General features: G+C 36.5%; 1 protein-coding gene across 1 annotated transcript; it reads left to right on the top strand.

Moving 5' to 3' along the window:
* The first annotated feature begins 16924 nt into the window (after window positions 1-16924).
* Window positions 16925-23642, top strand: NDUFA4 (NDUFA4 mitochondrial complex associated). Its single transcript, XM_010972087.3, has 4 exons — window positions 16925-17085; window positions 18192-18280; window positions 18981-19041; window positions 23427-23642. Exons 1-4 carry the CDS (start codon window positions 17044-17046, stop codon window positions 23481-23483), a joined length of 249 nt encoding a protein of 82 aa, XP_010970389.1. The 5' UTR covers window positions 16925-17043; the 3' UTR covers window positions 23484-23642.
* The last annotated feature ends 3417 nt before the right edge of the window (window positions 23643-27059 follow it).

The raw sequence follows: 27059 nt of genomic DNA on the forward strand, positions 1-27059 counted from the left end.
AAGTGAAAAACAGAAAGTAGAGAGCGGCCCTCAGGGCAGGAGGACCCGAGAGCGCGTGCGCTGAACTCGCCTCCACGCTCCCTCTGAGAGGAGGAGCCGAACGGAGCCGAACAGAGCCGAACGGAAACCGGGAGGGAGCCGAGCGGAGCTGAGTAGCGCCGAGGGAGAGCAGAGAGCTCTCTCCGGTTGCCCGCCCACGTATCTCTGAGGCTCCGCATTCAGTCCAGTTTCGTGGGAGGCCAGTTTTCGTTTCTGACAAGACTGAACTGGATGTGTGTCCCCTTGAATGTGGAGCTTCCTTGCATACATTTAGAGTATTTATTTTTTGAGATTAATTTTTAAATCCGTAAGAATATGAGGACAGTATACACAACCGGATTTGCCGGTCCTTCAAGTTTCAAACGCCACACTTACTCACATACGTTAATTAAATTTTAAAACATTAAAATGTTAATGTTAAATTTTAAAATTAAATTTTAAAATATTAAAGTGTTAGAATCTGAAGCAGTATTAATACCTTTTAAATGTTTATATATCAAGGATAGATAAAGATTTGGATGAAGCTGATACAATTCACTCATTTATTCTGTAAATAATCCATCTAGTGGTAATGTTTGTAACGTGGGGAAATATGAAAGACTAAATTAAACGCATGGAAATCGAATCATACAGTGCAGTAGTGGCGCTTACTCTTTAAAGAACCAACTGTTGAATTCGTTTGTAAACTGAAATTGAATTTTATAACATTAAATTCGAAAAAATCAGTAAATATTTAGGTAGGACAATTTATGGGATGATTACATTGAGGCTGAACCTTCAGCAAGAGGGTTATTATCTTTTCTCTGCCAGAGCTTAAGATACAATTGAGGATACAAACAAGTCAACAAACAATTGCTATCTGTTGTGAAAAGGACTTACAGAGAAAAATAAACATGCTAAGAGCAGTCTTCCTGGAGAAAGTTATGTTTAGATCCAGACATAAAGCGTCTGAACTGGGCTGGGGAAGGGAGAAAGAAACAGGGGTTCCAGATCAAGGAAAGGACATGTGCAAATGGTCAGGCCTAGAGAGCCTGACTAGTCAGATTCCCCAAAAGCTGGGCTACCTCTAATGCTTCAAGACATTCTACCGTAACAGTAGACACTGCAACCTCATCTTTCTATGTTCCTCATCACTGCTAAATATGCAATCTCTCTGAACCTCCAATCTGTCTGAAACTCTAGTCTGCTGACCCAAACTACCACTGCTATGTGCCCACTCAAACCTTTCGATTGTGCTTTAGGAACCTCCATGCTGGAATTTTAAAACTTACCCAGAAAATCCTGTTCCCTTTCAATGATCACTCTTGTACATCCTTCTATAAAATGGAAAGTTACCCTGCAACCCTCTCAAATGGAAGCCACTCATTTCCTCAACATCCAAAGGTGGTATCTGATTCTTAATGCTCTACACTGGCTTCCAGATCCATTATTTCTCCAATCAAAAGCCTAGGAACTTAAATATTTAACCAGCTCAACTCTGGGAACTTCACTGCCATTCTGCTTCAAACATTAACCACACTTTAGATTGTCTAATCTCTGAAATTATAAACCTATAGATTCTACTCTCTCACAATTTCCTGCATTCATTGGGAGGAATTATTCTGAATTATTTAAAAGGAAAGTGAGATTCCAAAAGACGGCATTCAAGTTTCTATAACAGAAAATCCTACAAGTAGATTTTCTAAATGAAATACATAAAAACATTTAATTTTATAAATAGTACTTAATTGTTCTCTAAAAACCGGCTATACTAACATATACTACCACCAGGAGTGCATGAGAATTCTTTCCAATTTTCCAAACCCCTGGTCATTAACTATTAGCAATCATTTTTTTAACTTTTAATTTTGAGTAATTTTATATTTATTGAAGTGTGCAAAGAAAATACTGAGTTCCTGTATATTCTTCACCCAGCTTCCACTAATGTCAACATCTTGTATAACCCTGGAACACTGACCAAACTGAGAAATTAACATTAGTACAATATTATTAACAATATTATTAAGTAAAATTCAAATTTCACTAGTTTTTCCACTAATGTCCTTTTTATCTTCCAAGATCCAATCCAGGGAACTATATTGCATTTATTTATTTTTTAAATTAATTTTATTTTTATTATATATTGCATTTAGATTAGCAATCTTTTAAAACTTTTCAATCCATGTGTTAAAAGGGGGGGAAAAAGACAAAAAGGAAAAAAATGGAAGAGAGAAAGGTAAAATTTAATTGCTTTTTAAATTTGCATTTAATAAATGTGCAAGAGACTGACAGTTGTCTCCCAATATCTTTTATGCCATTCTTCAAAATTAAAAGCCCTAAATTTTAACTGGCACAGGCTTTCCAAGAATAAAGACTGCATTTCCTAACATGCAGTTATCTGTGGTTATGTAACTAAGTCCTGGCTAATGAAATGTTAGTAGAAAAGGTATGTGCAACTTCCAGGAATGACATTAAATAAACTTCCTCCTTTTTCTGGTTGCCTTTTTTTTCTTCCCTTACTGCCCTTGCTAGAACATCCAGTACACTATTGAATAAAAGTAGGGAGAGCTGACTTCCTTGTCTTGTTCTGATCTTAGGAGGAACGCTTACAGGCTTTTGAGAAAACATATAGATATAGATACACACATACGTATATTGTTACAGGTGTACAGCATTATAATTCTACACCTGTATACATTACAAAGTGATCGATACCACAAATCTAGTTATGGTCCATCACTATACACTTGATTCCTTCACCCATTTCACTCCCCAACCCCCTCTTCCCTCTGATAACTAATCTCTTCTCTGTATCTATGAGTTTGTTTTAGTTTTATTTTGTTTCTTCATTTGTTTTGTTTTTTTAGATTCTGCATATTAGTGAAATTATATGGTATTTGGCTTTCTCTGTCTGACTTATTTCACTTCATATAATACCTTCAACAACATCCATGTTGTCACAAATGGCACAATTTCATTCTTTTATACAGCTGAATAGTATTCCACTGTATATATTTAGTTGACCTCTGAACAACTCGGAGGTCGGGGCACTGACCCTCCCCACCCCACGTGCAGTCAAAAATCCTAGTACTGCTATCTCCGCCTCAAAATCAAAGAAGTAGAAAAATGACTCAGCCAAGGGCAGGAAGCTGAAACAGTTTGGGTAGAATCAGGACTCAAACTTTAGATCTTCTGATTCCACATATAGTGCTCTTTAAACTTTTCCTCCCATTTAGTTAATTTAAAGATCTAGAAAAAGAAAATATAGGTACTACATTTGTTGAAAAACAATCTGTATATAAGTGGACATGCACAGTGCAAGCCTGTGTTGCTCAAGGGTCAAACCACAATTTCTTTATTCACTTATCAATCAGTGGACACAGGTTGCTTCCATAACTTGGCTATTGTAAATAATGCTTCAATGAACACAGGGGTGCATGTATCTTTTTTGAATTAGTATTTTCATGTTCTTTGAAAAAATACCCAGAAATGGAATAATTGGGTCATATGATAGTTCCATTTCTAATTTTTTGAAGAATTGACATTCTGGTCCTTTCTCTCTCTACTTCTGAAACCCCTATAATGTGAATGCTTTTCTTCTTGATGTTGTCCAAAAGGTTCCTTAAAATATCTTCACCTTTTAAAATTCTTTTTTCATTTTGCTACTCTGTCTGGATGAGTTCCATTGCTTTGTCTCTTGTGATTCCTGGAAGTGATTCAGTGAGTGATTCACTCTTCTGCATCATGCAGTCTGCTGTTGAACTCCTCTTGCATATTTTTCAGTTCAATCATAACTTCTGTTTGGTACTTTCTTATATTTTCTCTTTGTTGAAGTCCTCGCTGTGTTCATCCATTCTTCTCATATGAGTTTGGTGAGCATCTTTATGCCCATTACTTTGAACTCCTTATCAGGTAGAGTGTTTATCTTCATTTTGTTGCGTTCTTTTTCTGAGGTTTTGTCTTATTTTTTCAACTGGAACATATTCCTCTGTCTCTTCATTTTGCCTAATTCATTGTGTTTATTTCTTTGTATTAAATTAAAGCAGCTACCTCTTTCAGTCTTGAAGGAATGGCTCTATGTAGGAGATGTCCTATTGAGCCCAGAAGCACAATCCCATCTGGCCACTAGAATCAGGTGCCCTAGGGATGTCCCCTATGTGGGCTGCATGCCCCCTTCTGTTGTGGTGAGGCCGTGACTGCTGTGAAGTACTAGTGAGTGAAGCTATTGCCCAGCTAGCTGTGAGGACTGGCCAAGGCACAGGGCTGGGCAGGGCTCTCAATGGGGATTACTAAGTGGGTTCCCTTCACCTATGATCCATACACTTTTTAATCTGATGTTTTTGTGTTGGTTTTTGGGTCAAGTGAGTGGCCCTGTAAGAGCAGGTTTTCCATTCCTTCCAGTTCTGTAGTTTTCCTGGACATACTGCCAATAGGTTTTCAAAGATCGATGTTTTGGGGCTCATCTCTGCTGTGCAGGACCTAAGGGTTGGGATGCCTGATACAGAGCTCAAATCCCTTGATCCTCAGAGAAGAGATCTGTCCCTCTTGATCCCTCCTGGTTGTGGAGCACCATGACCCAGGTGTGTTTTTTTTTTCCTTGTTGAGACCATCTTTCTGCCTGTCCTACCAGTCTTGATCCTGTCCTTTTACCCTTTGTTTTGTAGGCTCTGTAAATCCAGTTAGTCATGGTGTACACATTACTGGATTCAGTTTTGCTAGTATTTTGTTGACTATTTTTGCATCTATATTCACAAGAGATATTGCATTACTACTATTTTATGTCATATAAAGAACTTTTATTGTTTATGAACTGCTATAATAATATCTTCTATAAATTTTTTGTACATCTTGAAGGCACACATGATAAATTACTATCCACATTCTTAACTCAGAAAATTTTGAATTTCACGATGATCTGCCACCTTCTTGTTAAAATACTTTATTATATAATCCATTGTTTCCTTTTTATTGTTCTACATTAAAAATTGAGGTATTCATGCATTACTACACAAATTGTAAGAACAATTATTTCCTAATAGCTGCAACCACAAACAGCCTTAATGGAGTATTTTGGCAAAGAATACTCTTCATATTCACAATTCTGTTCAACTAAGCAAGCTGAATATGTTTGTACAAGCATCATCAACAATAATTATAAAAGTAGATTGGTATTTAGAAACGGCCCTTCAAACTACTTCTACAAAAAGTAGTGAAGTGACCAGCAAATTGTTGTTGGACACTTGCTATAGGAAAAGGAAAGAAATAGATGAACAAAAGACAGCAAACAAAGAGTCTGGAGATCTGAATTTAAGTCAAAGCGTTGCCCCTGAATTTCTGTGCCTTTAAGAAGTCAGCCTAAATTCTCTGAGCTTCTGATTCTTCATTTAGAATCTGGAGATGATAATAATAACCTCTCTCATTAAATAAAAAGTTTTGAGAAGTAAATGACAAAGTAACCTATCTCCAATATTACGCCAGGAAAATGGGGGGGGGGGGGAATCAAAGAAACAGGAGGTCATGCAATGCAAAAAAAAACATGATGTAAAAAGAAAAGAAAAATAAAAGTTATAATTCAATGTAAATAATTATTGATAATGAAATCGTGGAATGTAATACAATTAATAAGCAAGGATAAGTAAACTAGAAAAGTCTTAATTCTAAATGACTGTAACCAAATTCAAGAATTTGTAGATAAAGAGGTGGGGTGCTTGGGGAAAGTGAAATAAGAGAAATGAAAACAAAATGAACTGTGTTATCTGGTTTGAGGGAGAAGCAGTAGATCCTAATTAGCTTTGAAAGTAGCCGGCAAAGTAGCAATCAATCTGTTATAAGCCTAAGGATAATAGGTCTGGTTCACATGTGAATTACCTTTCTTCTACCCTCCTCAGATTTCATGGAAATCACCGAAGAAATATAAAAATAGAAATAAAGCCATAAAACCATAATACTGCTATAAACCTTTGAGGAGTGTCACAAACAAACATCTGAGGGTTTTGAATGTTGATAGTTATGGAGGTAGGCTCAGATTGTCAACAAAACCACCTGACTAAAAAAGTGAATGATCTCATGCAGGTGAACGAGTCACTGAAGTAAGTTTTCCCAGTGAAGTCTCCACATAACCCTCAGATGACAGATAATGAGGACTGTGGGAAGAGCTAAGACCTGGACAATAGGCTGGATAATTCATTAGGAGAAAAAAAGCCACACAGCCGTCCATTTTCAGAGAAACTGAACACAGTGTTTCTCCCCAGAATAAAAGTTCAAGTTGAGTATTATTAAGCTAGATGTCCCATTCCAGATATTACCAGAATGGGCACCAGGTTTATAGGAGAAAGAAGGATAATGAACCCAGTGACATGAACTGCCGCAAGGAATAAGAAGATCCAGCGTGTAAACTACTCACGAACCATAAATGAGACACTGACCTGCTTCCCACCCACCACAACCATCAGAGTAAGGGCAGCTATGAACAGAACTTGAAGTCATTATCTGCCAGGTGAACAGGACTTCTTATTCAGGACACGTATATAAGTTCTGGCTACCAAAACTACATGATCTATGTATACAGACATATAGGCAACTGAGAATCAACAAATACTGAAGTAAAACTACCACCATGAGAGGTTTTAAATTTTTAAAAACCTTTAAAACAATTGCATAATTCATATATAGCAGGCGTCTTATGTACATCATGAGATTTAGAAGATGAAAAGGAGGCAGATACCATCTTCTTTTAGCTGTAGCAGCAGCAAAACAAGTTCCATTATGTATGAAAATAAAATCTATGTCCTGGCATCTACTCACCAATTTCGAAGGTATAAGGTCATGGTGGAGAAGCAGTTCTGGAAAAGATTAGCGACAATAGCTGCACTTGTTTTCTGACTGCTAGATCACAGCTATAGGTGTATGATCTTGAAGCTAAAAGGCTCTTTGGATCTCTGACCTTCAATCCTTGAGCCTTTCAAGTGATTTTTGTATCTACCACTTTTCAGCATAAAATACTTAGAGTGGTTTCTGTTTCTTCTACTAAAATCTCATTTGATACAGTGCTTGGTACAGAAAGGTGTTCAGAAAATAAATAAATAAAACCTCTCAACAATGGGAATTAAAGATTTATTATTTGACTTGGTGTGGGTCAAAAGGCAATGATGACTTCATTACCAGTGGAAAATAAGATACTGGTAGTCCAAGGCTTGCAATGGTAAAACAGTTACTTATAGTATTACATGTGATCACGTGGAATAAAGTGATGAAGGCAAGACTTTGGTAACAGGTGTTTGCTATGATAGAACATTAGGATGAAAATAAGAAATACTGAGTTAGGCTGGAGCTAGCATCTAGCCAAATGGCTGTCATTTATAATCCCTTAAGGATATTCATTGTAGGGAGTCCATGGCTCATTTTATCTTGCCATCATTAATGTTTTCAGAGATATTCAAGAGAAACAATGTTGATGAAGTACAAAACGATTGTGCTGAAATATCTGAGCTTCAAAAGAATCCTAAATGTTTCCATAAAGAAAAGACAGAATATCTACAAAGGAATAGAAGCCAGGTTTGAACCAGAATTCTCAACTGCAACTTTGGATGGCTGCGAACTTCTAAAATCATTTCAGTGTCTTCTAATAAAGGATTCATTGATAGTCACACTTTACAAATTATGTAAAATATACTGACTGGAGAATTTTCTTCAAGGGATCAAGGATCTGCTCTAGTATTAACTGAGTAAAAACTTTCCACAAAAAAATGAATAATATTGAAAAAATTTAAGTTAATTAATTTTTTAGATAATATGTACGCACAGTACAAAAATTTTAAATGTACAGAAGATTATTACGAAAATAAAATTTCATTTTATCTTTGTGCCCTAGCCAGTCATCTCTCTAGACATAACAAGATTAACTTTGTTTTAAAAGGTGCTTAGCCCAGAGCTTAGTTTTTATAATAGCTTTATTGTGATACAGTTCACACATCATTAAATTCACCCTTCCATGGTGTAATATTCAGTGGTTTTTAGCATATTCAAAAGTTGTAGAATCATCACCACTATCTAATTCTAGAATATTTATAACATCACCACAGAAAGATAGTCCAAGCCCATTAGCAGTTACTCCTTGTTTCTCTATTCCTCGCCCATGGCAATCACTGAGCTACCTTCTGTCTCTAGGGATTTGCCTATTCTAAACTTTTCATACAAATGGAATAAAACACATGTGGTCTTATGTATCTGGCTTCTTTTACCAAGCATGGTATTTTCATGGTTCATCCACACTGTAACACAGCTTGTTTTTAAACTAACATGATTCTGTGAAATGTTATTAGTATTTGTTGTACAGGGAGAAAAGACAAAAGTGAGGGGTGAGTACTTCAATAATAGCTGTGTATTAGACAGATCTCTTAGACAAGCTGAGGTATTTAATTATGTTTCAGTGCATATGAATGGCATTCTTATGGGCTAAGTTTTACAAGGGCCAAGTCCCAAGAAAGCAAAGCAGATGGGCAAAGACAGCATCAGTGGAGCAACATCATAAAATGTACAATATTGTACGTTCGACAGACAAATAAGGTTAGTTAGAGACAGGAGGTCTCATGTCATCAACTTGAAAGGTGGCGAAGCTTTTAAACAAACAAAAATGCATAAATGATACCTTCTGTTCTTTTTACTTCATCAGATCCTCAAAGTGACAGACCATAGGCAAACTCCCTCATACTGTTCTAAATCTGCAAGACTCAGTTAAAAAATTTTTTATTGGAAAATAGAGAAAGGTGAAAAATAAATGTACAGGTAAAGGGATTAAGAAAAAAAAACACCTGTATATACACCATCACGCAAAGACCAAAGAAGCCTCTGGAACCCCCTCAATTAATACCCTCTGCTGCCTATAAATATAGTCATTATCTTGTGCCTAACACTATTTTTTCAAATTTTACATGGACTCATACAGTATATGTTGTTTTGTTTCTGGTTTGTTTGACTAATATGTATTGTGAGGAACATCGATGTTGTTGTGTGTAATTGTAGTTTATTTGCATTGTGGAAGTGTATGCTTGAATGTACCACAATTTATTTATTCATTTACCCTGGATAAACATTTTGGCTCTTTCCAGTTCAAGGCTACTATAAATAATGATTCTATATATATTCTTGTTCATGTCTTGGTGCACATAAGCACACATTTCTGTTGGGTTTAAATCTCAAAGTGAAATTACTGCATCATACATATATATGTATTTGAATATATATATACATATATATATATTCAACTTTAGTAGAAAAAGTCAAATAGATTTTCAAAGTGTAGTACCAATTTCTACTTTCATTAGCAATGTACTTAGATGTGGTTTTCTTTTTCTTCTATATGGTACATGAAGAGAGTTTTGAATCTTTAGTTTGATATATTATATCAGATTTGAAACAATCTTTGTTATTATATCTCCAAATATTTTTTTCTTCTGTAGTTTCCTAGTCTTCTCCAGGACTTTAAATTCATGTATTATTGGACACTATCTTGCACTATCTTCTTTTTTCTTAGTATTTCCTTCTTTAATTTCTCTCTTTCCTCTTGCATTTTACTATAAGTAGCAAGGAAATACAAGCCTGTACCTTCAACACTTTACTTGAAAATCTCTTCATCTAAATATTCAAGTTCATTACTTACAAGTTCTACTTTACACACAACAACAGAACAAAATTCAGCCAAATTGTCCACTACTTATAACAAAGATCACCTTTCCTTCAGTGTACAATAACAAGTTCCTCTCTTTCTGCAGCCTCATCAGAAACAGCTTTAACGTTCATATTTCTACCCATATTCTGTTTATGACCAACAGAATGGAAGTTCCTTAAAAAACTAAAAATAGAGTTACCATATGACCCAGCAATCCCACTTTTGGGCAAGCACGTGGAGAAAACTCTAATTCAAAAAGATACATGCACCCCAATGTTCATAGCAGCACTGTTTACAGTAGCCAGGACATGGAAGCAACGTGTGTGTGTGTGTGTGTGTGTGTGTGTGTGTGTGTGTGTGTGTGTGTGTAATGGAATATTACTCAGCCATAAAAAAGAATGAAATAATGCCATTTGAAGCAACATCAATGGACCTAGAGAGTATCATATTAAGAGAAGTAAGTAGGACAGAGAAAGGCAAATATCACATAATATCACTTATATGTGGAATCTAAAAAAATACAAATGAACTTATTTACAAAACAGAAACAGACTCACAGACATAGAAGACAAACTTATGGCTACTAAAGGGGAAAGAGACAGAGAAGGGATAAATTAGGAGTCTGAGATTAACAGATATACACTACTATATGTAAAATAGATAGAGAACAAGTTCCTATCATATAGCACAGGGAACTATATTCAATACATTGTAATAACCTATAATGGAAAAGAGTGTAAGAAAAGTATATATATATATCTATCTCAATCACTTTGCTGTATACCAGACATTGACACAACATTGTAAAACAGCTATACTTTAATAAAAAAATAATAACCTAGCAGATTTGTTGGTACTTGAAGTAAATTACCATGCTATTTGAGTTATCCATCATGAACTGTGTCTTGTCTGACCAACAAAGCCGTAAGACTGAGTATGCAGAGCAGCATTCTATCACCAAATGGAAACCTGATGGGCTTGAGCGGGTCCTGAGGGTATAAGTAAGTGGTGTGAGTAAGCGCTACAGATGCTCATGTTCCATACTCCGGCAATAATGCCTCCTCCCCTCTTAATCTTCACCTGTGGTGACATGGAGCACTCCCTATGATCGGTTAACTGAGGAAGAAATACATAAGCCTGGTTTACAGATGACTCTGTATGAAATGCTGTCAGTATCAAGTAGTCAGCTGAAGTGCTATAGTCCCACTTCGGATGGACTCTGAAGGACAGACAGTATTTGAAAGGCAATATGGGAGTGGCTCTTTTTACTATTTTCCCTAGTGATCCAGTAGTGAAATTCTGACCATCCCTGCAACTGCAGCTTTGTGGTCGAGGAGTCTTAGTTTCAAGAAAAGAATGCTTCTGTCAGGACATAGGACAATGATTTCATTAAACTGGAAGCTGAGACTGCCACCTGATCACCTGGGGCTCTTCATGCCAGTCAGTCAACAGCCACATGGGAGGTTACTTTATGAGCTTGGGTAACTGACTTTGGTTAGCAAGGGGAAATTGGGGTACTACAACTCAATGAGGGTAAGGAGGAGTAGGTGGTCCACAATGCAGGAGATCTCCTGGGACATCTCTGTGTACTATTCCTGTTCTTGCCAAATTTCTCCTTCGGTTTCTATATTCCTGAACTAGATTTATAACTAGATTTGTGGCAAAGGGCTCTAGTGTCTTCTGTAGGACACCCACATCATTGAAGTTTAGAGTTTGGAGGCCATGAGAGACCAATGAAGTCTCTCTGTCCTCATGGGTTTCACCCGTTTCCATAGGTACTAATGTGTCTTTGATTCTGCAGTTCCTGTCATCTTCCTTTCCTGACTACCTTTCCTGCTGACTTCAGGCTGCAATAAGAAATAATGCTCCCACAATTGCATAATATCAATTCCTTATAACAAAACCCTTATTATACATGCATATATCCTAGAAGCTCTGTTTCTCTGACTCAACCCTGATGGATATATCTTCCTACATTTCTGACTTGTTCTAACTTTTCTGTTTTGACTCTTCCTCCTTACCCTGGTCCTCATTTGTTCATATTCTCTACAGTTTCAACACTGACTCTCTTCTCTCGTTTTACTCTCCCTGTTACACATTCTTTGTAGCCAAGCTCATCAGTTTCCGTAACTCTCACCTATATGCCCATTTCTTCTACATTGTACCTTCAGTTCAAACTTCTCTCTTGAGTTCAAGAGTGACAATTCTGCCAGCTTTCAAAGCACCTCTGATTTGATATTTCATACATATCCTGGACTCAACATTTCCAAAAATGAACTCATATTTCTGATTTTGGTAAGAACACTATACACTCTGTAACCTAAGCTATATAACAACGTCTATTGTACTCATCATAAAGCCTTGTAATAATTATATTCCCAGCCCCACTTGACTACAAAGTGTTGAAGAAGGAGCACTGTGTTATTCTTCTTATCCTATACACTTTGCATGACAAACAGTACATAGGAGGCACTTGATACATGTTTAATGAATGAATATATGAATGAACAAATGACTGAATGGATTTATAGAAAAGATGAAAATGCAGAGATATTCAATGGCAACACAGAAGAGGAACACAACATAGGTACTCTTCAAAAGCTATAATTTAAAGATCTTTGTGCATGGCATAATTTTCCAAAAATTGTAAATACACAGTTTTCCTATAATATTATTTAAACAGAAGGTTTCAGTGAAAAGAAGTACCGCAATTTTAACTTGCTATAGTTTCTTTACTTTTTAGTATTCATTGAATTTTGTATATAAAGTGCTTCAGGTATTTAATTTAAACTGATGACAGTACGTGAAGCTTTGAGATTAATAACAGTGGAAGTAAACTTTCACAGACCAAAATATGCTTTCATTTTTCTAATAGAAATTTTATAATTAAATACAGTTTATGCTAAGTAACCACAATACTAGTGAAAGAACATATTTATTTTTAGATTAAGGACAGCTGCAGAATCTTTCTTAATAAGTGAAGGTATAATTTGTATTTGTGTTATCAGAAAAACAACTCTGGTTGTCAATTTATTTGCTAGAAAAACAATTAAATGCCTAAATGCAAACAGAATAAAAAATATAAGATTCTGCTTTCAATTTGCATTAATATAGTCATACTCCATGGCTCACTTATCAAATTATTCCTCTGTAAAGAAGCTATTTATTTACTGTCACGGATTAATAACAACACACAATCACTATACATTCCAGAATTTTCTGGGCTTGAATTTTCAGAGAAATCATGCAAGAGAAATAATTTCTGGAGGGTGCTATTGGTATACTGCCTAGATTTTTTAGAGTTATTCAGTGTACAACTTGCATTTAATTTGAACAACTAATATTTTGATATTTTAACATTGTTCACAAAATTAAATCAAAGGAAAAAGAAATCCAGAGGGCAAACATCTCAGAGTGAAATGGTAAAAAACAGCTCCAATTCATTAATTAAGCTACTATGCCCCACAGTTGTTTCCTTCTGTGTTTAGCTATCAAACTTCTTAAGAGTCTTCACTGCCTAAAGGATAAAGTTCTAAATTTAAATTCTCAAAAATCTGGGTTAGCCTTTTCCATTTCATTTCCTCCTTATGCAACCTAAGCTCCCATTACCCTGAACTCATCTCAATTCCTTCCACACATATGCTTACACTGTGAATTTTCATTTCTTCTGCGTTGTTCAGTCTGTATCATCTATATGGAAGCAAATATCCCTCCCCTTTTTTCCTCTAAAATTCTAGATGCACCATTCTCTATCATGATAGCTTGCATACTGACCGATTATTTCCTGAGTCCTTCTTTTCATTGTAGTATTTTGTCAGCTGTTGCCAATAGTAACAGACATGTTGCTAACATACTCTTTGTCTGTCATGTCACTGAAAGCTATGAGTTCATCAGGGATGTTAACTGCCTCCCGATTAAATGAGAACTGTTTTAATGAGAACTGTTTTACCAAATGGTCTATCACTGCGTAACACAGACTGCCATCCTTCTCGCCTCTGGTAATAGTTACCTTGTCTTCTGTTGCTGGGTCCTGAATCCAATGTCACGTATTTTAGGATTTTTATCATGATAACATGCAACCACACTTTCAGTGCCAAATTCTGTATTTGTCAGAATAGGCTAGGTTATGTTTCAGGAACAAACTACTCTCAAATCTGGTGACTTGCAACAATAAAGGTTTGTTTCTTATTCTTAATACATGTCCACCATAGGCCAGCAACATCTCTGCTCAAAGTAATTTTCAGCCTGACACCAAAAGCTGTATCTGTAACATTGCTGATCTTGTGGCAGACAGAAAAGACAGAACATGGCACAGGTTGGCTCTTAAAGCTTCTGCTTTTGCATGACACATGCCACTTTTCACATCTCATTGGAATAAAGCAAGTCATCTTATCAAGCCTGACATTAATGAAGTAAGTGATGCCCCTTCCAGAGAGAGGCAGTAAGTATTTGTACACAATATAATCTACCAAACATACCAACCCTACATTTAAAGCTAAAATTTGTTTTTACAATATGTGTCTTCTACTATGGCTTCTTTTTCCCGATTGTCATTTTTAATCTTCCAGTTTCTGCTTAAAATATAGGTCATAGACTCTTTCTCCTAACTTTAATGTGCAATTTAAACTTTTACAATTTGACATTTTGGTTAATATTTACTGAAATAGTTATATTCTGTAACCTTTGTTAACATTTCCAAAGGCATCACTTGACTACCTATATTACTGTTACTTCTAGAAACTAGGTCAATGAGAAGAAAGGAAGCCACTGGATTTTACTTTCTTATAAACAGCAGCATTACCGTACACCTATTAACTTATTTTACTACCAACTGTTATCATTAAAAATTAAGTATTGCAAGGAGAGGCCTTCCCCCTCCCCATTTTTTAAATGAAAGCCTACCTACACTTACTGCTATTAGGTTTCTGTGTTCACTTCTAAGTATTTTCCGTGATCATTGTACTGACTTTTTTTTTTAACATAACCGTATTCCTTACCATAGTGTATAAGGTCAATGTCAGAGATACCTTCACTACCTCTCTGACCTCATTTTTGTTATGAATCAGCCACACTGGCCTCCTTTGAGCATTTTATGTACTTATTATTTTTTAAAATCTCAAAACCATTTCTCTTGACAATTGGAATGTTCCTTCCCCAGATTTTCACTAGGTTACCTCCTTTTGTAAAATCTAGGTTTCAGGTCAAATATTACCTCCTCAGAGGGACCTTCCATGTCTACTCGCACAAAGTAACCTTTCCTCCATTCCTCTATGTCCTTTTCTCTCTCATTATTCTATTTTATTGGTTTATTACAATCTGAAATTACCTTATTTAATTGTTTAAGATTTGTCTTCCCAATCAGCATAGAAATTTCATTAGGGAGGAACAATTTTTCATTCACTGCTATCTCCCTAGTTAGAACAGTGCCAGATGCAGAGTAGTGGCTTAATATTAAGATTTACTGAGTGAATGAGAAAGATACCAGTCTTTCTAAGTTTCATAACATCATCTTAATAATCACCATTTATTTTTTTCCTATCTTGTTGGCCATATCTCCCCTTACAAGCATTACATATTGGAATTCCTCAACTCCATGTCCTTTGTCTCTCTTGTCACTCTACGTTCTCTCTCTAAAGAATCTCATTCAGTTATATGGCTTCATTTCTTATTAATAAACTGAGTCCTAAAGGTATTCCTCTAGTTTAGATCTCTCTTCTCCCCTACATAAATGCACTTGGATTTGACATAAACACATATCTATCCTCTGTTGTTTCTTATCTCAATAATTGGCATCTACATCCACACAGCCAGTCAAAACTGAACCTCTGAAATTATCCTGGACTCTCCCTTCTCTTCACTGGCCTATATTTGACCGGTCATCAAGTCTTGTTGGTGTTACCTCTTAAATACCTCTGGAGTCTCTTTTTCACCATCACATTCCCTATACTAGTCCAAGCTACTATTATCTCTCACATGGACTACTGCAATGGCCCCTTAACCAGTCCCTCCCCTTTCATGCTTATCTCCTCTAATTCATTCTTCATAGACAGAGCAATAATTTAAAAACCACAGCATCTTGTTTTGCTTAACTCTGTAATGTTCTCAGCATAAAACCTATGATGTGTACGTAACCACTGGTCCAGCAGATCTGATCCCCTACCCCTTGCTCTCCCTCTTCAGTTCCAACCATACAAGACCTCCCTCAGACTTTTTTCCTCAAAAAGTCTCTTTAGTTTCAGACTGTCGCATCTATTACCTCGGTATGTACACCTGCATCCGTTTTCACTTGGTTAATGTGTACTCCTCCTTGAGGTCTAACATTACTTTTTCGGAGAAGAATTTTCCTACTCTTTCAGACCCAATTATTTGTGTGATCAATTTGATTAACGCTTTAAGCTATGTATGAGGTTGGAGGGGGTTCAGATTGTCCCCAGCGTCCCCTTAAAGCCTGTTCCAGGGAAGACTTTTGGGAAACAACCACCACACCACACCACACCACAACCCAGTTAAATGAAAATTGTATTGGGGTACTGGAAAAGATTATGTATAGCGACACAACCAATGAAAATATATTTTTAGAATGCAACTTCGGGCCAGGGATAGTGGCAATGTCGCAAAGGTCGTTGCGGTGTTGGAACATTCAAGCGAGTACCGGGAACCGAGGGTTTAGAGATCACACTGAGAGGACTACTGCTATCTTTAAGTCATTAGACTAGTTTCTAACTTCTGCCCATAAACGACAGTTAAGGACAGGAAGCAGCTGCAGTACTTGCAAACCGCAGTCGCTGACCTTAGCGGCAAGAGACACGACCTGCCCTCCAGGCGCCCGGCGCTCGGCAGCCAAAGGCGCCGCGCAGCTCCCTCTGCGGCGGTCAGGGCGGCCGGCGCGCGGCCAGCACGCGCGCCCCCAGCGCCTCTGCGCGCGGACACGGCTCGCAGGCGCCTAGCAAAAGGACCCCGGTCGCGGAGCGCGCGGCCAGCCCGCCCCCATTTCTCAATACGGGTCCTCCCGAGAAAGTGCCTGTCTAGTCAATCGAAGAGTTTAAGTTTTGACACAAAAAAATTACTCATAAGAAGTATGTATAGCATAGGAATGAGAATGTTTCGCTTTGTAGTGGAATGCTGTTGGTTTGGCAAGGTTAGAGCGGATGCGTGAGGCGCTAGATCAAAGCAGGCACCGTTAAGGACAACTGCATCCGGGCCCTCCTGCCCAAGCTGCCCTCCGAGCCTGGGGTCCTTCAGGTGGGAGGTCCTGGGTGACTTTGGACGTCCGCTCCCCCTCAGTGTGGAGGCTGTTTAGTCTCGGGCCTTGCAGGTTTATTTTCCTCTCCTTTTGGACTCGAGGCTTCTGTTTCACCATGTTCCGCCAGATCGTTGGTCAGGCCAAGAAGCATCCTAGCGTAAGTTCGTAAACCTTTTCCCAGTGTCTTCACTTGTCCGTCCTGTGTCGTCATGCGGTTGCCTCAGTCCCCTGGGAGCTTCCTCCTTCACAGTCACCGCTCCTCAGGGCTGGACCCTGCCTCACTTTGTCCTTTTCTCCTGGTTGTTTCTGGACCTTGAGCTCTGACTTTCTACGCTATTCACTGTGGGATTTGGGCAGGCAGGTGGAAGGTGAGAGATATCCTTGAGGAAAATAAAGTAGTGAACGTTGTAACTGCTGTGACCGCGCGCCCTTTTGCAGGTTGGTCGGACCATGACGGATAGTTGTGCGCTGTGTGGGTTAGCGACCAGCAAAGGTTAGGTACCCTATTTGTTGTGGTGTCAAGGATCTTTACTGCATTGCACCACCAGGCCTTGAAGCAAATATGAGGGTCTCTGATCTTGCAATCCTGTCTTGACATTTTGGGGGATTTTGGTAGCGCAGAGTTTAATCATAGTTGAGCTCTTTTCTATCTCTCATTTTCCCCCAGCACAGCAACGTGCTGTGGTCCTAAAACTTGAGTCACGCAGTCTTTAATCTTTGTCTTAATCCCGGTTGCGTAACCTCGCATTAAGCATTGGTAGGAATATGTTTTCAGGTGTTATGCATCAAACCGGTATCTATAATAGGTGTGTTTCCCTTTGCTCATTGACTCTTTATTTCGCAGAATTTATGTCTTTCATAACATCTGTATAGAAGCAAGCTTAAGTAATTTGCCTCGACCTTGTCTTTCAAACCTTGAGATCAAAGAAGCTGGGAATTTAATGAGAGTGATGTATAAATATTAGGTAAAGAAGACGTTATATTTTCTTGAGAAATTTAAAATTTGAATGTAATTTTTAACACATTAAGCCAGAATCATCTTCACATCTTTTGGAAATTCTATTTGTTTCTTTTGAACACAGTTATAGGAAACCTTACCTCCATATGAGGTCTATATTCAAATTTTAAGACAGGGATCAAAAAATAGCAGTTTGAGACCTGGGAATTACATAAAAACGATTGCAGTCTTTGTTTATTTTTATCAGTGTGTAGCTATTTGACAATATGTATTAAAATCCTTGTTTATTTTGTTTTTCGTTCCAGTTGATCCCCCTCTTCTTGTTTATTGGAGGAGGAGGTACTGGAGCAGTGCTGTATGTCTTGCGGCTGGCATTGTTCAATCCAGATGTCAGGTAAATGAAAACATTTAGAACTTTGTTGGTTTTTCAAACTAGTATAGAAGCCACAGTCTTTCTAGGGAGGTACCATCATCATCAAGTAGTAGAAAGAACCAGAGTTTTTTAGTTATACAGTAAGTTCAGATCCCGGTTCTGCTGTCATCATTTACCTTTCCTGGTTCATGCAGTTATCTAAATTTCAAAGCCCCATTTTCTAATCAGTTGAGTAGAACTGCTAATACGTATCTTGCAATGTTGTGAGGATTGAGATAAAAATAACTGCTTTTATAAAATACTTAGTCAGGTTTGCTGATACCTTTAAATGTTTTTTGCCTGTTTTTCCACAATAGGGAATGTTTCTTTTTGAGGTTGGAAAAGAACAGGCATAGAAAAGATCTGGTCATTGTTATTCTGTACACATTTCTGTGTACCACTTCACTGGTGAAATAGAAAACGTTAGCAAAAGCCAAGCATAAAGTTTCTTGTTACTGGGTAGGGACAGAGACAGCTCTCTCAGGAGGCTGTTCTGCCTTTTTTCTGATTGATTACGTGGGATTGCTTAATATGGATCCTATATTACAACTCCATAATGAACACCATACTTCACCTAGTAGGAAATGGAATTGATCTATTCAAAATATTAGCTTTTTGAGTACAAAACTATTTTAAATAACATTTTATTACTGTAACAATTATAATGTTTTATTTATTTTAGTTGGGACAGAAAGAATAACCCAGAACCCTGGAACAAACTGGGTCCCAATGAACAATACAAGGTAAACTACAAAATTGTTTTGGAATTGCTGGAAAGTGTATTTTAATAAATTGTGTCACAGAGTAGTTTTTTTTAAATTGGATATGTAAGTAAAATTCCGTTATAATGACTTAAAAGAGTTGCTAGGTTGTTTTGTGAAATTACAATAGCATATTCTTTTTTTCTTTTTATGTTATTGGAACTATATTTAGAGCTTGCTTTTTTTAAATTAAAGTCTAGTTTGTAATGTTTTCTTAATTTCTATAATGGCATATTTTTCTAATAAATATTTGTTAAAGGTTTTTATTCAAAGACTTGACTCTGGATGTGAAATTTAAGATGTCTCAATTCTACTGATTTTACTAAGAAAAAAAGAGATAGTAGAGCTCTCATTTAACATTTTCTTTTATCTTAGTATAGTGCAGTCATTCTCAAACTTCAGTGAACAAAGGCATCAACTGGAGAGACTGTCAAAAAACAGGAGATTCTTCAGTTCCACTCACAGAGATTCTGATTCAATTGATCTGTTGTGACTGAGACTTTGCATTTCTAATAAGATATTAATACTGTTGATCATAGACCATATAGACCATACTTTGAGTAGCACTAGTATAGTGGCTAGTTTGGTTGGCTATTCTTTCTTGTTGTTATGGTTGAACTGTTTCAGGTGAGAACTAGTAGGAAGAAATGAAGTCAGTTGAAACTTAAATTTTACCACAAACCTTCTAGATAAACTTTTTAATACCTTTATGGAAAAGTGGTTTGTGAAATAGCTCTTCCAAGAAATGATTTCATGGACTGAAGCCATTTACTTTTATTTATTTTATTGAGATATAATTGACATATAGTATTGTGTAAGTGTACAACTTACTGGTTTGATGCATTTGTATGTTAGAGTGTGATTACTACAGTAGTGTTATCTAACACCTTTATCACGTCACATTATGACTTTTGTGTTGGGAACAATTAAGAGCTAGTCTCTTAGCAACTTTGAAGTTTATAATAAAATACTGTTGAACTATAATCACTATATTGTGCAATAAATCTCCAGAACTTACTGATATACTAGTTGCAAATTTGTACCCTTAAACATCTCCCTAGTTCCCCATCCCCAAGTGTATGGTAACTACCATTCTACTGTCTGTTTTTACAAGTTCAGCTTTTTCAGATTCCACTTAAGTGATATCGTATAGTATTTGTCTTTCTCTGTGTCACTTACCTCACTTAGCATAATGTCCTTAAGGTCCATTCATGTTGTCACAAATCTGAGACCAGTAATTGATTCCCCAAACATAGCTTTACTTATGTGTAAAAATTTTGTGTACAAAGATAAACTCTTGCAATATTAGAGGTGGGGTGGCAGCTTTATTAGGGTATGATCTACATACCAGACAACTTACCCATTTAAGTGCATTTTTCTGCCATACCAGGCTGCTTCATCAAAAGAAAGAAATAGCAGTTTCCTTGAGCACTCTCAAGAAGAGGTGTCCTGACCAAGGAGTGTCCAGGACCCCAGCAGATATACCTCCATCATGGAGATGGATGCTATCATTACTGATAACAGTAACTTTTAAGATAATTATCACCTTTGCTGATGCCAAGCTTTCCACTCAACTGTATGATTATAATTTGGTTTCCAAATCTTTAATTTGGTTTCCAGATCTTGCTACAAGAAACACATATAAATACAATGGTGAAGCTGAAGTGAGCCATCTAATCTGTGTCACATTTTGCCTCAAAAAACAATACACAGGCATCCTGATTTATTTTTTCTCTCCTGTAAATTCAAGTCCATTCTAGAGAAGATTCCATATCCAATAAACTTAAAAACAAAACAAAACAAACAAAGAAAAAACCAGGCCTTGGTCCTACCAAAAAGCACATTGGAGGTTTTGGGTATGTAGTTCAGAAAGCTCCCCAGTTGATTATGATAATGAAGCCAGTTACTAGTGTTCCAGAACATGAACGCATTCCAGTACAAGGCCATGTGAACTGGAAATGGAATGCTGCTGCAACAAAAATCTAATGTGTGTGGCATAGGTTGGGCTGTGAATAGCTATGACACTGATATTAGAGACTGGAAAGATGAATCATTTTATATACTGGCAAAATACTTGATAAACTATCACCTGCTATAACTTGGAAAATAGACCATGTGCTTGAAGAGTTCGTTATAGAAAAGGATTTTGGAAGACAGGATGTTAGTGGACTATTGCTGGCTGAATTTGCCAAGAGATGAGCTTGTAGAAGAATTGAGAATTTGCAAGCAGAAATGAAAGGGAACCAAGTCCAGAAACTTGTGAGCCTGGAGTGGATGATGTCTGCTGCTGCTTCTAAAGCCAAACAGTGAGATAGACTAGATTATTCTCCGTCTATCACTCACTTCCCTATGCCTAAGAGAAGTCTTTTTTGTGTGATCACTGACTTACAGGTTTGGCCATGTGACTTGCTCTGGCAAATCAAGTGAGGAGAAGTGATATCTGCCACTTCTGAGGAAATGTGTGGTTGCCCCATTGTTCTTTTCCATGTGTCATGAGACCAGATTGACAGTTAAGGGCTGCTCATTCAGCCCAGGATTAGAATGAAGAGAACATAGAGCAGTCAGAACATCAAAGGCCTAGCAATACCTCTCAACTGAATAAAATGCCCCAAAGCCAAGATCACAGAATATGTTGTGCCTTCCCAACTCTTGTTCCAGAGACCTTTGAGGTAGCCATCATTAAACTGAGAAAAAGAATGGGGACATGGAAGCTGAAAAATAAACCAAATTTGAAAATTACTTCCACAGAGAATTTTGATACTGGTACATGGAACTGAATAAAAGCAAATACGTCGTCAGAAGCCTGCTTAATTTTGAGAAAATTAGCAAAGATACTGTGACCTTTCCACTGTGCTTGGGTGTAGGGGCTAGATCCTGCTTCTTACTCAGTGTTTGGCAAATCATATAACTTGATCTTCAAGTGGCCTCTTTTATAAAGTAAGAATGAGTAAGGTGATAATTAAGATAAATGTAAAGCATTCTGCCCACAGTGCCTGGGATCTATTAGAAGAGCCCAACACATTTTTTTCCCTTAAAATATAACTTGCAGTTCCTTTTAGAAGTATTCCCTCTAATATTTAGTTAATATGTTAGAGATGATATAGTTAGTTTAAGTCTCATGGTCTAGGTTCAATTGCTTTATTCAAGAACACTGTCTGAAAAAATACTGCTTTATGACTCCAACATACTTTTCTGTTTATAAAAGCCTGTATATGTATCTCAAAGATAAGCTTTACAACCTGGGAATTTTTCTTTTAAAGTCAAGTAAAATAAGAAATTTTTCAATTAGAGATAAAGAAGTTAGGATATGTTTGGAGAAATAAAAAGAATTTGAAGAAATAATGGACACACATTTATGAGCTTCTTGCTTAAAAACTCTGAAGAAAATGTTAATAATTCTGCAATTTTGGTTCTTTTGGAGTTAAATAATGTAGTCTTCAACTAATTATAGCACAACCTCTTCAGTGTTCTTTGGCACAAGAACGAGTAAACTCAAGATTATAGTCTTATTTGGGCTTATGCACAAATCCTAATGTTTCTTCAGTAGAAATTCTGGAGCAGTTTGAAGTATAAATCATTAAAAAAAATTACTGAGAGGTAGAGGCAATATTTTAAGCAATCGTAGTAAGATAATTTCTAAAATTAATTTAAATTGAATATAAGGAAATTGATGGAAATTTAAAATTTTCCAAATATACAGTATTTAAAAGCAAAAGTACAGTGTCATTTAAAAGCTTTTGTACCAAACGTGGTCAAGCATGAGTTTGATTTTTGATGCATTCTGGGTTAGGAAATTAAGAAAACTTCTAAAGTTAGGAAATTAAGAAAACTTGTAAGTGAGAGACAGAAAATAGAAAAGCCGTCAAAGCAAGCCAGTTTGTGTCTAAAAAGTTACGTAAATCACACAACAAAGTATTTATATTACTAGCCTATCTCGGTTGCTAGAAATCTTTTCCATCTAAATTATAGCACTTTGGTAACCAAATGGGGATGATAATTCCTGGTATTCCTCTATTCTGTTGGATCACCCATGTACTTAGTGAAGATGGAAGTAAAAACATAAGTGGAAGTATATATCAGAAGGAATTACTATTCACCTTGAAATAGAAGAATTTTTTTATAGGTTCTGACTAACAGATTATACTAATACTGCTCTTCAGAGGTAGATTGAATATTTTTACAAAACCATTATTAAAGGACTGCAATTTTACTGTCTTTGTTTGAATGACTTTTGTATTGTAAAATATTCCTAATAAAAAATTCATGGCTGTAATTGTTACTGTAGAAAACTGAATAAAAATAATTCTAAAACTTCTGTACCATCTTTGTGTATTTGATTATCTAAAATATCTTTCTTCTTTTCCAAGTTCTACTCAGTGAACGTAGATTACAGCAAACTGAAGAAAGAAGGTCCAGACTTCTAAATGAATTGTTTCACTCTAAAGCTGCTTATAAATGAAGGTCTTCCAGAAGCCATCCGCACAATTTTCCACTTAACCAGGAGATATTTCCCCTCTAAATGCATGCAATCATGTTGATGTGTTGGGGTTTATACTAAATAATAAATATGTGAAACTTGATAATGTGTCACTATTTAATGCTGAAAATCTACTCTGAACTTTATAACTTATGGTATAGGAAATAAGCTATTAGAATTTGAGGAATTTCTTGAATTTCTGTAGTTTGTGTTATTTTGAAAATAGCACTTTAAGCTGCTTTAATAAGACACTTTCATTTTGTGTATAGGCCATTGATAACTAGGGCATATTTAACAACTGGAACTAGAACTCATTCAAAGTTAGACTGGGAAGAATATTCAGGCCTCTTTGGCATAGGCAGAATAGAAACCTGAATTTCTGTTACTGGAGGATGTTGAAGTACGTGCAGTATTGCTGATGATGGATTTTATCGTGACATTTTCTTTGCTGAAGATTTTCAAGGTTGTCAGTCACTGTCTGGCTGGGAATTGTAGCTGGATCTGAGTCTGTCACTACTAACCATGAAACTAGTGGGCAAGAAGAGATCTTGAGAACTACTGCTGAGTCGTGGCAGGTTTTCAAAGGCTAGGAATTATGTTATTAGCAATTTAGAGATGAGAGAGTTATCTTTTTAGAAATGGGCTATGGAATGAGAATTTGGAGAAAATGTTTGTGTATTGATGTGACCCATTATGTGGCTCTGACCTTTTAGCTGGGTCTCAAATGAGCCATTGAGTAGAACATTTCAGTGGTTCAGTGGTGACTAAGAATTAACCATCTGTTAGGTTTTCACATAGGTGTATGTAAATCATGCCATCAGAGAAACTTTTGAGGAATTTAGGCAGTTTTGGATTTTAATATATAGGTGTATAATATAAATATTTTGTTGTTTAACACATATTTACATGTCAGGAACTGAACTAAATGTTTGAATTATGTGGATTATCTCAAATATTAAAAACAATTTTTTTAAATAGTAAGGAAACTAAGACTTGGATTAAATTGTTCAAGTTCATTCTGTAAGTCAAATGTGGATGTAGTCGCCCATCAGTATCTGGAGGGGATTTGTTCTAGGACCCCTCACAGATACCAAAATCTGCAGATGCTCAAGTTCCTTATATAAAACAGCATAGTGCAGTCAGACTTCTTTGTCCATGAATGCAGAACCTGTGAATATGGAGGGCCAGCTGTATTTGAACCCAAGTAGTCTTGAAACAAGTGCAGAGTACATTTCACTTACTTGACTGTTCATTCTTTAATTTCCTGTGTCTCTTGAATAATTTCAGTCTTTAGAGCAGGATTTCTTAGCCTTGCCATTATTGACTTTCTGAGTCAGATAGTTTATTGTAGTGGCTTGTCCTGTGCATTTTAGCATATTTAGCAGCATACTGCCACTATATGCCAGTAGCACTGCTCCCCTCCCCAGGCTGTGAAAACCATAAATGCATCCAGACCTTGCCAGATATTTCCTAGGGGGCAAAAACTGCCCCATTCCCACCCATGTTGGGAACCACTCTAGAACCTTTGGTACAAATCACCTCAAAGTTTAAAACTGTGTAAACCAATACAGGGCCTTAGTTACAAATAGCTTAAGTAATTGAAATACTTTAAAAAAAAATTTAAGTAGTTCCAAGTAAATGCTGCATTAAGAAATTAGAAGGAGCATTTTCTAGTATTGAAGACAGTTGTGTGGCTCTTTAAAGATTCTTTAAATAGTATTCTCTTAGTGCTCAGTATTCCCACATAAAAATGAATGTAAATTTTGGCATGAGATACAGTATGTCTTGAAGAAACTGCATCCTGTTACTGCTGTTGAAGAAGCTACAATGGCAATGGAAATAGATTGTCACTTAGGACTGCATCGGATGTCAGTGCTGCCAGGAAAGATAACACGCTCTTTTTTTTTTTTCCTTAAATGAATTTGTTTAGAATTACGCTTTTACTGTGCTGCTTATTTAAGGCTACAACAGACTATTTTGTCAATTCCTCATCCTAATGAGATCACCAGGCAAAGCTGCATTTAAATGCAGATGTTGTCTTGTAGCATTTATGTATACTTGAAAAAGTGCAGTTTTTCAGAATTGACACAAACTTCCCACTAGGTACTTGAATAAAGAGCCAAAGTAAAACTATATTAAATTTTGCTTTTTTCAAGTTTATTAACCCACCCTTATCAGGTTTTACCCATAACACGCCACTAAAAATATTTCTGTTTAGGTCATTGATGACCGTCACATTTCTAAATTCAAAAGGTTATTATCAGTACTTACTCTGGCCTAATAGTAACAGTTGAGCCAGTTCCTCCTTGAAACGTTTTCTTCCCTCAGTCTCTAAAACTACATACTATCTTTTTTTTCCTTTTACATCATTGGCTTTTCTCTCAGTCTTTTGGTGGTACACCTTCATCTACATGAGCTTTTAATGTTGGAGTGCCCCAAAGGAAAAAAACTTCGGCCCTTTTCACTGTCTGTACTCTTCATCCAGTCTCATATTTTCAAATACCGTGCTTTGGATGTCCATGGTAATTTTTCAGATGAGGACTTTTAATGTGTGTGTGTATGTATCTCTGTTCACTTGACCTCTCAATATGGATGTCTAATAGGCATCTTAAATTTGATACATCCAGTTTGAACTTGTGAACATCTCAATTCCCACATCCATAATCCTCAGTCCCACTGTCTTCAGTCATGTCAGTTTATAGAACATCCTTGTGGCAGTAGTTCAGGCCAAAATCCTCACAGTCATCATTAGTCTTTTAAGTCTTTAACACTTCACATCCAATATACCTATCATGTTTACTCTACCTTCAAAATAATACCCAGAATTTAACTTTTCAATACACAATTGACCCACTGTCACCTTGGTCCTAAACCATCATCCTCTAACCTGGATTATTAAAATAACCTCTCAGCTGGTCTCTGTATCTACAATCTGTTCTCAATACAACAGCCAAAGTGATTTTTAATATAAAATTTATAATATGACATTCCTTTGCTCAAAACTCACTAACATTTCCCTATTTTACTCAATTAAAGCTACATATTTAAAAAAAAAAAAAAAACAACCAAACTTTCTGACCCTGCTTTTTACTGTTCTCCATTTTGCTCCCATACCACCAAGTGGATTTCCTAGATCCTCCACAAACAGAAATATATCCCTGCCTCAGGGCTTTGCATTTTCCCTTTCCTGGCTTGGGATTCTCTTCCCTGAATATTGGCATGGCTTGCTCTCTGTTTTTTCTGATCTTTGCTCCAGTGCCACTTTTTCAATGAGGCTTTCCCTGTCCAAAATTTCATACCTTATTTCAATCTCACTTTTTATCTCCTTTCCTTTCTTTTACCTCGGTACTTATTACCATTTAATATGTAATTAGCTTATTTTGTTATAAATTCCTTCACTAAAATATAAGTTTATTTTGGCAGAATAAGCATTATTTAAATATTAGCTATTATAATTATAAACCCTGGAATTCATTTCTTTTCTTCCATCAGAAACTTTAATGGGAAACTTCTGAAAGTCATG

This window comes from Camelus bactrianus, chromosome 7, assembly GCF_048773025.1.
Source record: "Camelus bactrianus isolate YW-2024 breed Bactrian camel chromosome 7, ASM4877302v1, whole genome shotgun sequence".
In the NCBI taxonomy this organism is placed as follows: domain Eukaryota; kingdom Metazoa; phylum Chordata; class Mammalia; order Artiodactyla; family Camelidae; genus Camelus; species Camelus bactrianus.

Bases quoted from the DNA above. Each gene is read 5' to 3' on its own strand.
- NDUFA4 (XM_010972087.3), top strand. From the start codon at position 17,044: ATGTTCCGCCAGATCGTTGGTCAGGCCAAGAAGCATCCTAGC. The intron at 17,086-18,191 runs GTAAGTTCGTAA...TTTTCGTTCCAG, and splicing joins AGGCCAAGAAGCATCCTAGC to TTGATCCCCCTCTTCTTGTT. The intron at 19,042-23,426 runs GTAAACTACAAA...TTCTTTTCCAAG, and splicing joins GTCCCAATGAACAATACAAG to TTCTACTCAGTGAACGTAGA.